Genomic DNA, 12217 nt, shown 5'->3' with positions numbered 1-12217 from the left:
GGTGTGTGTGTGTGTGTGTGTGTGTGTGTGTGTGTGTGTGTGTGTGTGTGTGTGTGTGTGTGTGTGTGTGTGTGTGTGTGTTGTTCTCATAAGGCAGGTAGGTGTGTGTGTGTGTGTGTGTTGTTCTCATAAACCAGAAGATAGAACTGAGAGATGTTCTAGTCTATCTTCCTGTCTTCAGGCAGGATCATATTTAACCCACCCATATTTGACATCAAAATGTCTTCTATTTGAACCTTCCAGATTAAGAGTTCCTACAATCTACTTGGTAACTCATGTCAGCATTTCCCAACTAACTAGCAGCAAAGCAGACTAGTTGGAAAAAAAGTTTAAAATATTTTATTTTTCTCTGTAAATAATTAACTAAGCAATTCAACAGTCATTTGTTAAGCACCTGCCAGATAGGAGAAAGAAGGGAAAACATGCTAATAAGAGAACAGCATGAGCAAAGGTTCTTCAGCGAAGTTGGGGAAATTCAGGGCTCATTTAAAGAACAGCAAATATTCTGGTTTGAATAGATAGAACTATGATGTAGTCTTGAAAGTTCATGGCTGTGAAATTCACACCCCCCCCCATTTTTTTTTTAATCTGTTGGGCTAATATGTAAGTCATTTTCTTGTTTTAAGAAAAGAGCAGTAAATTATTGCTATGTCAATTTAAACATTTCTCAGAACCAAATGCACTAAGTGAAAACCATAGGAGAGATCTTCAAGTCTTATCATTCTTATTATTTAGTAAATATTTTTATTTCAATTTTTGGATAGTGGACATAATTTCAATTCCTTCATATATGCATCCTGTATGTACTAGGTATTTTTGTGACATGCTGTTATTATATATTGCCAAACAGAATCTGGTGTGTCATTTACTGTGATGCATGTTATATTCAGAATACACTGGCTCTACTTGAGAAGGAACCTAAAATAAAAAATGCTGTACTTAGCAATGTTTTGAGAATAGGATACCTTGTTAGCAGGCTTAAGAATTTTAACATTTCAACACTTTTATCATAATTTTTTAAAAAGCCTATTTCTGAACATCATTTTTTCTTAATTTGGAAATCATGAAAATTATTTTTCATTACAGTTAATAAACTGAATTTCATTTATTTCCAAATTACATAGACTGAATGATTGCTGAGCATCATTCAGTGGCATTTCATCCTTCTGTTCCCAAACCTTTGCTCCCTATTTGCCTCTTGCCATTAGTGTTCTTTCTCATTTTCTCATTTTTCTATAGACTTTGAATTACTTTCTTCCTCAAGCCATGTTTTGGTTGTGTGATAACCACTGTATTTTTATACTTCTGATTGATTTTTTAAACTCTCAGAATACCATGCATTATTAAATGGTATGCCTTTTTACTTGACTCACTAAAAGTAACTTATCATTAAAGGTGTATAAGAAAAAACCTAGTGAGGAGTGTATGTTATTTGGGAATTCACTTGGATTTTGTTAACAAGAATTTAGTAACTTATTTCCTTCCAAAATTTTCAAATAATAATTACTTTATAAAATTTCTTTCTCCCTTTTAGACTTTTGAAGATTTCAAAAATGACAAGCAAGCTGTGGAATATCAACAGCGAATTGTGGATATTTTGTTGAAAGTAAGTATTCAAAGAATACATGTCTTTATATTTAAATTAAGGTAATTAAATTGTTTTATAGCAGGTTCTAAAATAATCTTGTTCAGTGAAGTGATATGTTGCAATCATATCTTAAAATTTTGAAAATGGTGTCTTTGTCCTCAAGAACTGAATGAAATAATCATCATTCATTTTTTACAAAATGTATCTCAGCTTTAGACTGGATATGAGGATAAAAGGTACTGCTTTTGAGAAATGTGAATTGAGAAATGTATATTGTGAAAATTGCTATCTTAGTATGATTATGTGTGATAATAGAGACTAACGTTTAAGAGTGCTTTGAGAAAATAATTAATGTGAAGAAGTATCTTCTGTCTCATACCAACATCACTTCATTGCTAAGTAGTGCTGTATTTTACCATGGCGCAGAGATGAACATCCCAGTCTAAATCTAACCAGATTCAGGAAACAGTTATCTTGAGATTCATGCTGTTGCTAATGAATGAATGCAGAGAGACAGGTTATTTTCCTTTCATCTGCGAAACTTCAAGCAGGCCAGTTTCCTCTTACAGTTGAAAGCTTAGAGTTTCACTCTGTTCATTTGACTATAAAATGGAGATTTCTTACTTTTAATGACTTTTAGATTATTTTGGGCAAGACACCATAATTAAAATGTTTTCTAGTTGTGCATAATATCCATGTATTGCATTTATAATAGTTTAATAATTTATAATTTTCAAAGCACGCTTATGTACATTATCTCATTTGAGCTATTTAAATAATTTGTAAGATAGGCAGTAATATGAGAATATGAGAAAAGGATTCTAAGCTCTCATATAATGCCAGGTTTTTTTTTTTTGTTTTTTTTTTTTGTCTTTTGTCTTTTTTCCGTGTCCGGCAACGGATCGCAACCCTCAGTGTTGCCCCCGTACCGGACCGGGGACCGGCAACGGGATTGCAAACCTCGGTGTTGCTCCCGCGCCTCGCTCAGCCAGTGAGCGGGAGCCGGTCTGTATGTGGGATCCGAACCCTCGGACGGGAGCGCCAGCCGCGCTTCCCAAGCGGCGCACTATCCAGTGCGCCACCGGGCCGGCCCAATGCCAGTTTGATCCAAGTTAATAATATGGAGAATTTTTACCTAGATTTCCAAAATACCTTCCTAAATGGTCTCCCTATTTTAATCTTGTCCTCCTTTCATTTGTGATCTTGCCTGTCCTCTAATATTCTTCTATGATTCCCTATTGGATCAGTTGGAATTAAGTTCTGCTGACAGTGAGAGAAAACTCAAAAGAACAATAGTTTAATTGTGATGGGAATTTATTTTTCTCAGATAAGTCTGGAGGTAGGTAACCTGATCTAGTAGAGTGGCTTTATAAACTTAATCAGAGATGCAGATTCCTTTTATCTTAGCTTTACATTTAGTATGTGGTTTCTTTGGTCCAAGATGGCTGCTTAGATTCTAGCCATCACCTCTGCATTCTAGTCAGCCTGAATGCAGAAAGATAAAGAAGAAAGTGTTTCCTTTCTTTAAGGAAATTTTTTTGGAAGTTGTGTACTGCAATTCTGCTTGCATCATATTGCCCAGAACTTAAGATATATGGCACCTTAGCTGCTAAGAGGGACTCAGAAATGTAATATGTATTCTTGCTAACCACATGCTTAACTAAAAATGAGTTCTGTTTCTAAGTTAGGAGGGAAATATAGATGTTGGAACTTAAGTAGTAATATCTGCCATAATATCTTAACTGTTTAACATAACATCCAAGATCCTTCCATATTTTCTCGTCTCTGTCTACTTCTCTATAACTGCTCCCCTCTTCCACCCTCCTCCTCACCCCCAACACACCTGTATTATGTACTCCTCAACCACCTTAAATTATTGGAAATCACTAAACTTTTTGTGTTGTCTTCATGGTTTGTGTTCTTTGCATGAGTTTTCTTTTAGCGCGTCATGACTTTTTCTTCCCTTTTACTGACTGGCAAATTCCTAATCATTTTCCAAGACAAATATCATACATGAGAAACTTTTTGAATCCTCTCCCACACTTCTAGGTTGATTAGTTGCCGTGCTCTGTGTTCACACACTTTATGCTACACTTAGCACACTGTATTGTAATTGTTTATATATTTTTCTATCTGGACTTGAGCTTCCTGAAGGTAGAGACTGTGAGGAGGAGGAGGAGGAGGGAGTATTATTATTACTATTGTGGTTGTTATTATTAATATTTTGGTCATTGTTTTAACATACCCAGAACATGTCCGGCACAATGCCTGGAACCTAGTAGATGTTTAAGAAATTTTTGTAAGTTGATTAAGTTGGAATTTGAATTTAAGCCTATATTAAGTTGGAAGAATGATCCAAATGAAGACAGTAAACTCCATAAAGTACTTCACTATTTCTGTTGATGAATTGCCACTCTTGTATGTTTTCTTGATAATATGTACCTTGGGTCAGTGAAGAATGAACTTTCTAGATTGTTTTTCTCATTTCTTTTCTTTTTTTTTTTTGAAAGATGACTGGTAAGGGGATCTTAACCCTTGACTTGATGTTGACAGCACCACACTCTCCCAAGTGAGCTAATCGGCCATCCCTATATGGGGATCTGAACCCGTGGCCTTGGTGTTATCAGCACCACACTCTTCCAAGTGAGCCATGGGCCAGCCCCGTTTTTCTCATTTCTGATGACAGAGTTGTGCTGATTTGTTAGAGTGTACTTTTGAGGGAGTGCCAGTGAGAGTAGGATTATAGGCAATGACCAGAGAGCAGGCAAATGGACATTATTGTGTGTGCTGAATGCCTCCTATCTCTCTGCAGTGTCTTTTGCATATGTCCCTCCTTCTGCTTTCATTATCACTGCCCTAGTTTAGAACCTCTTAGACCCCAGCAGTTGTTTGCATCTTGGTCTCCCTGCCTTCTAATTCTTCCTTCTGTTGATCTCATGGTTGATAATGATCAACTCTCCTAATACCTTTAGTAGCTCCCCAGTTTTCTATGGGATAAATTCTAGATTTCTTAGGATGACATTTGAGGCCTGATCTTCTCTTCCAATCTGATTTTTCCTTTGTCCTCATGCATGCTGCTGCATTCAAATGAAACTTATGGTTTCCCCCTAACAGAGTCGTATTTTCTTGTGTCCATGCTTTTGCTTGCTCTTCTCTCTGCCTGGTTTACCTCTCCGCTGGCATTCCCCACTGTCAGATGTTCTGCATGGGCTTTAAAGCTTAGCTTTAAAGCTATTTTTCTAATTTTTTTTTTCAAATTCCCTCTTTAACCAGTTGAAGTAAATTTTGTCCACTACACTTTCCTAATCATTTGTGCCTTTAAAATAGCACTGCATTTTATTTAAGTTTTGTTTACCTGTTTCTCCTTCCTTTCCAGTTCGTAATTCCCTTAAAGGCACCAACCATAGCATCTTACACAGTGTGGTACTCAGGAGATGAGAGCTGAGTTAAAGTAGAGGGAATAACTATGATTTCATAACCATGTGTGACTGTAAAAAATCTATTATGCAAAACCATCTATTCAAAGGAACTGCTTGTAGACAAGGCAGAAGCCATTTACTTCATTGATGCATATAATAGCTGACTTCTTTTCTGGGGTACCTTCACTCTCAGGTTATCTTACTTTTAAACTCCAAAGCAGCTCTCTCTTCCCTTGTTGATGGCCAGATTTTTAGTAGGATTATTTAAATTTAATTAGAATTTAATTTTCGTAGAATTCTCTAAGAATCCAGAAGAAAACGTGATTAATATTTCTTTGAAATCCTATATCCACCTCTATCAATTCAGTTCTCATCCAAGTTGTGTTAGAAATATGCCAAAAATCACTAAAATGTTTTCCTTTGAGAGTATGCAAGTAGTTGTGCTCCTTCTCTAAATGGTATTGAACATAATTGTTGCACAGTCAATAAAAGAATGTTTTCATGAGTCTTCAGTGATGAGGCTGACCCTTCCTTCTAATTGTATATTTTTTTGCATCAAACCAGATGGATTATTTAATAAATGGTCTCTTTTGCCCATCAGGTTATGGTAGAGAATTCAGATTTTACTCCCTCGCAAGTAGGGTGTCTTTTTACGTTCCTTGCTCGGCAGCTTGCAAAGCCTGACAATACCTTGTTTGTAAACAGAACACTTTTTGATCAGGTAAGTGTCTTCAACAATGAGAACTAGAGTTGTTTTTCCTTTGTTTATTGTTCATAGAAAATTCACTGGATTACACTGATGCTTAATATGATAGATTGTTGGATAAGTGTCTTATAAAGGAGGGACTTGTTTAGGTTTGGGATCTAAATTGGTGTGTGTGTGTGTGTGTGTGTGTGTGTGTGTTTTCATGATGCATTCTGGGTAGTATAACTTTGCCTAGTATCCTGGTATCATGGGAGTGTTGTTTGTGGAGATTAGTTTATAGGGATTCCGTTCTCTCAATTATTCTGTTGCTGTGAATTGCTTAGAATTCTTTGCTCAAGAATTTTCCAGTTTAAGAATCACCCCATCTCAGTGGTAGTAACACTATGATGACAATCTGGTGAAGAGATTACTTTTGGTAAATCTGGATTTACTTACAAATGACTTTGACTCCGAAGGTATCTCCTAATCCCAGTTAAATATCTTCCGTCTATCCATAGGTAGCAAAGAAAATACTTTTTTTTCTGGAGAAAGAAGCTCATAATGACTAGCCTTTACTGAGCACTTCATAATGCCAGGCATTTTTCCAAAGCTCTATATGTATATGTTAACTCAATCTTCCCAACAGCTGTGAAATAGGTATAATTATTCCCATTTTAGAGATGAGGAAACTAATGCCTGGAGAGGTTAAGTAACCCATCCAAGGTCATACAGTAAGTGTTATGATTAGCATTAAGTGTTATTATTAAGTGTTAATAAGGTTAGGATTCAAATTCAAGGGGCCTGACTTCTAAGTCCATTCTTTGCTTGGTCCATGGTATCAGGGAACTTAAAGTTAAGGTATATAGGTGATACTGCCTTCTAGTTATGTTTCTAAACAGTAAAGAAATGTGTGTATAAATTTTTAGCATACCTGAGCCTGATGTTTCATGCACTAGGCCAAGTAGTTGGGAAGTTACCATATACCTGTGGTATTTGTTATGGCTAAATGTGAATGAATTGGTGGTATTGAAAGGATGTTTTCATTGCTGGTATCAAGTAAAAAATATTTTTTCTTTGATCAGGTCCTTGAATTCCTCTGTAGTCCTGATGATGACTCTCGACACTCTGAAAGACAGCAGGTATGAACTATGTGAATGAATTGGTGGTATTGAAAGGATGTTTTCATTGCTGGTATCAAGTAAAAAATATTGTTTCTTTGATCAGGTCCTTGAATTCCTCTGTAGTCCTGATGATGACTCTCGACACTCTGAAAGACAGCAGGTATGAACTACTAGAACTCTTTGCTACAAAACAGGAAAGAAGACAGAATAAGCCAGAAAGAACTCTTCTGTTGTAGATATTAGACCTCACTAAATATGGGAGGGAAATGACTTGTGCCAAACCCTAATACTAAGCCAAAGACAGTGGCAACCAGAAAATACTGCAGGTGGTTATTAGAAGTACATGTATAAGGAGTTTATGTCAAACTAAATTCCTAAGTAGACTGGACCTGTCTTGCATCACAGCATGACATCAAAGAGAATACTTCATCTTCTCCATTATGTAGCAATGTTTAGCACCTGTTATACCCTGCATTCCATCAGTGTCATTAATGTGGTGACTGCTGTGACTCTGAACCAGAAAGTCTGCAGGATTCTGAGCACTGGCACCTTCAACTTTCGGGAGTACCCTAAAGCCCCACTGCATTAGGACTGACCGTTCTGGAGACTAGAATCCATCTGTCCTTCCACTAATCATTGTGAGATGGTAACTGTTTGATTACATCTTTATATTTATCTTCCCTTTCTTGAGGGTTTCTTCTAGGATTAGGATTCTTTAAAAGCTTACCCATTGAAATTGTGAGCAATAAGAGAGTCACCCCATTTAAAATTGATAGCCAGGCTTTGTCAGGTAAGTAAATTGCAGAAATTAAGTACTTTGTGAGCTCTGCTGATTTTTTATGGTAATAGTGCATAGCTGGGAAGTTGAGACTTAGATAAAGACCATTCTATAGCAACTGTGAGCCCTTTCCCCACACAGCTATGGCTCAGTGACTGCTGCACACTATTTTTAGGAAAGAGAACACCTGCTAAAATTTTGGTTATTTCTTAAATTACATTGAATACAAATAGTAATGTGGAGCATTTTGTCCCTGTTTTTCTATTGGCATAAGTGTGGATCATGGAATGCATAGTATTTCTATATAAAATGATAAAAACTTTTAATACAAATAAACAAATTAAACAGAAAGAAAAATCAAATCTAAATGTAAAAGCCAAACCTTGAAAAGTAATCATGATATATTAATATGATACTACTGAGCACCCCCTTTGAGATTATCTAGTTTTTCCCCCCTTCTCATTTTAGACATATAGAAAACTGAAGTAAGTTGCACAAAGTAACAAGATTAGAACCCAGTTTCTTTTCTTTTAATCCAACACTCTGCATCATTTTTTGTATATCAAAATTTGTTTATGCAGTATTTTTGAATATTTCCCAGTAGTATGCTGATAAGTGTTTAACAACTAGCTCCCCAGGTATAGTTCTGATATAAATGATGGTCGATAGTTTCAGGTATGTAAATAATAAGACAAAAGTACAATGAAAACCTGTCAGAACTTCACTCATACATCACTGAAGTGACTTCTTTATTGAATAAGATCTCAGTTTTGGAATACTGGAAAAATAATTCCTCAATATTTGTACTCTTCACAATGTAATGACTATAGACATACACACTTAAGTTTAATTGCCTTATCAGTGTTTTATACATTACTTTCTTAACCAGGGATTGGCAAACTTTCTCCAAAAAAAGCCAAAGAATAAATATTTTAGGCTTTGTGGGCCACCTGTGGTCTCTGTCTCATACTATTTTTTGTTTTACAACCCTTTAAAAATGTAACATTTTTATAGCATTTTTCTGATTTATAGCATTTGCCAATTTCCACGGTGTAAGTATTCCTAGCATGGCTGATTTAACATACCAATGTGATGTCACTGAATGTGGAGTTGGGAAGAGATACAAAGAAGCACACCCTTTTCTAATATTTCCACCATACAAATACAATTACAGTAAATGTTAGTGACCTCAAGAGCATATATAATAGTAAAATATAGTAAGATAATTAAGAAGTAGTGAATTTTGAATATTAATTTATCTTTTAAAAAAATTTATTTAGTTGTAAATTTATATAATTTAATTTTAATAATGGCTGCGTTTAAAAACAGGATTGCAAAATTCCTGAAAATTTAACAGTCAGCTTTGGTGAGTTGATATGACTGGCTCCAGCAATGGCATTTTTATTACATTATTCCAAATTGAGGCTTACAACAGATGGGATTCATTCCATATTTATTCTATATAACAGTACATTATAGTGCTCAAACGGATTAAATTTGGGTCTGAAATGTATGGTTTCAATAGCTTTTAGTTATTCTTTTCTTTTTTTAACTTAGAAATAATCAATTTACTGTGTAAAAAATACCTTGTTGAATAGTTTCCTGGAATTCTGAGAAGGTTTGTGTTTCTCTGGATCCTGAGTTTAAATGCAGGAGAGAGCATTCATGTATTGTTTTAATGACTATGTAATGACTTCATTATGTTTTTTAAAGTTAATTTAAAAATATTGATGAATCCAGCTCAATATCCTAGTTACCTTTTTTATTCAGCTACTTAGTGCAGTAAAAATTAATTATACGAGTCCCAATTTTTTTTTTTATTGAGGTAATGTTTTTTATTGAGGTAAAGTGCACTTAACATAAAACCATTTTTCAGTGCACATACAGCTCAGTGGCATTCACATTATTGTGCAGTCATCATCCTCATCCATCTCCAGAACTTTCTCATCTTCTCAACCTGAATTGCCATACCCATTGAACAATAACTCCCAATTCTCCCCTCCCCCAGTCCCTGACAATAACCATTCTACTTTCTGTCTCAATGAATTTGACTACTCTAGTAGGTACCTCATATAAATGCAGTCATACACTATTTGTCCTTTTGTGTTCGACTTATTTCACTTAACATAGTGTCTTTAAGGTTCATCCATGTTATAGCACATGTCAGAGTTTTGTCTCTTAAGTCTGAATAATATTTCATTGTATGTATATACCACATTTTGTTTATTCGTTCATCTGTTAAAGAACATTTGTATTGTTCCTACCTTTTGGCTATTTTGAATAGTGCTGCTATGAAAAACCCCAGTGTTTAATTTTTAAAAATTAACATGTAAACATGGATACTACCTGTGGACAATAGATTTTATAAGGAACTATAAGACATAAAAGTGCCAGACAAAAATTCAGTTCTTGAAACGATGTATACAGACATTTTTAGCTTAGTGGAGGGTCAGTTCAGAATTCTAACATGGCTTTATTTGCAAACACTGTGGCATTCCTTACATGTTTCAAAAGCAGAGCCATTTATCTTTTTATAAGACTTAAACACAATATGATCAACATCATAATGGTGGTCTAACTACCCTTGCATACTCATATGTGAAAACAAGCCAAAATATCATTAAGTAAGAATAAAAAAGGAAAAATATATTAGTAATGGTCTGCATGGCTGAATGGACTATTAAAGAGGTAGTAAATAGAAATAAATTCCAAAGTGTTTGTACTCATTTATTTTAAATATTTAGGTCCTTTTAGAATTGCTACAGGCTGGAGGCATAGTTCAATTTGAAGAGAGTCGGCTCATCCGTATGGCAGAAAAAGCTGAATTGTAAGTTGTTTTGAAGCTATATATCAGTTCTCCATAGAATTATTAAATTATATTCCTCTAACTTGAAGCCCAGCTTATTGATGCATTGCTGCTTTTCAACAGTTTTATGTATTTTTTTTAATTGGAACATTGTACTTCTACATTTTTATGGTGTACAATTTGAAGTTTTGATACACACATATATGAGGGTACTTCAGAAAGATTCGTATTATCTTTCAATTCTATTTTTCCACGAACTTTTTGTAGAACCCTTGTATGTGTTGTATAATGATTGAGTCAGGGTAGTTAGTGTGCTCATCACCTCATGCTTTTGTCACTTCTTTGTGGTGAGAACACTCAAAGCCTCTCTTATAGTTATTTTGTAATATATGGTACTTTAGTGTTAACCATAGTCACTGTACTGTGCAATAGAATACCAGAACTTATTGCTCCTGTCTAATGGTTATTATGACTAACCTCATCCCATTCTCCCTTCTCACCTCTCCTTCTCTTCTCAGTTTCTGGTAACCACTGTTCTACACTCTGCCTCTATAATAACGTGTTTTATGTTTTTTGTTTTTAGATTCCACTGTGAGTGAGATCATCTAGTATTTTTTTGTGCCTGGATTATTTCACTTAATATAATATCCTCCAGGCCCATCCCTGTTGCTGCAAATGACAAGATTTAACTCATTTTTTATGGCTGAATAGTATTTCATTATGTATATATACCACATTTTCTTTATCCATTCATCTGTTGTTGAACACTTAAGTTGATTCCCTATCTTGTTTATTGTAAATAGTGCTGGAAAAAGCATGGGAGTGCGGATATCTCTTCAACATACTGATTCCATTTCCCTTCATTTCCCAGTAGTGGGATTGCCAGAATATATGGTAGTTCAATTTTTATATGTTGGAGGACTTCCATACTGTTTTCCATAATGGCTGTACTAGTTTATACCCCCACCAACAGTGTACAAGTGTTTCTTTTTTTCTACCTCCTCACCAATGCTGCTATCTTTTGTCTTTTTGATAATAGCCATTCAGACAGATGTGAGGTGATATCTGATTGTGGTTTTGATTTGCATTTTCCTGATGATTAGAGATGTTGAGCATTTTTTTTTCATGAAAAACAATTAACCTCTTTTGAGAAATGTTTATTAAGGTCTTTTGTCCATTTAATATCTGATTGTGGTTTTGATTTGCATTTTCCTGATGATTAGAGATGTTGAGCATTTTTTTTCATGAAAAACAATTAACCTCTTTTGAGAAATGTTTATTAAGGTCTTTTGTCCATTTAAAAAAAAAAAAATTTTTTTTTGTGACCAGTAAGGGGATCGTGACCCTTGGCTTGGTGTCGCCTACACCACGCTCAGCCAGTGAGTGCACCGGCCATCCCTATATAGGATCCGAACCCACGGCCTTGGCGCTCCCAGCGCCGCTGTGCTCCCAGCACTGTACTCTCCCGAGTGAGGCACAGGGTCGGCCCTCTTTTGTCCATTTTTTAATCAGATTAATTTTTTTTTTTGCTGTTGAGTTGTTTAAGTTCCTTATATGTTCTGGATATTAGTCCTTTGTCAGATGTGTAGTTGCAAATATTTTTTCCCATTCTGTAGATTGTCTCTTCACTATGTTAATAATTTCCTTTGCTGTGTAAAAAAGCTTTTTAGTTTGATATCATCCTGTTGGTCTGTTGTTGCTTTTGTAGCCTGTGCTTTTGAAGTTTTATTTAAAAAAATTCTTGCCTGGCCCCATGTCATGAAGCATTTCCCCTATGTTTTCATCTAGTAGTATCATAGTTTTGGGTTTTACATTTAAGT

The 12217-nt window shown here is 35.2% G+C and overlaps 1 protein-coding gene across 1 annotated transcript in view; it reads left to right on the top strand.

Annotated features, from left to right (window-relative positions):
- The window catches only part of LOC103607438 (vacuolar protein sorting-associated protein 8 homolog), a gene marked incomplete at its 3' end in the record, with an annotated part of 93216 nt that overhangs the window by 28763 nt on the left and 52236 nt on the right, over positions 1-12217 (top strand). Inside the window, exons 8-11 of the mRNA XM_008591947.1 lie at positions 1535-1606; positions 5609-5728; positions 6775-6831; positions 10336-10418. Of these exons, the coding sequence (XP_008590169.1) occupies positions 1535-1606; positions 5609-5728; positions 6775-6831; positions 10336-10418 (332 nt within the window). The remainder of the gene's footprint in view (positions 1-1534; positions 1607-5608; positions 5729-6774; positions 6832-10335; positions 10419-12217) is intronic.

This window comes from Galeopterus variegatus, unplaced genomic scaffold (assembly GCF_000696425.1).
Source record: "Galeopterus variegatus unplaced genomic scaffold, G_variegatus-3.0.2 Scaffold7423, whole genome shotgun sequence".
Classification (NCBI taxonomy): domain Eukaryota; kingdom Metazoa; phylum Chordata; class Mammalia; order Dermoptera; family Cynocephalidae; genus Galeopterus; species Galeopterus variegatus.
The sequence above is the reverse complement of the archived record's forward strand: the minus strand, read 5'-3'. Positions and strand labels throughout refer to the sequence as shown.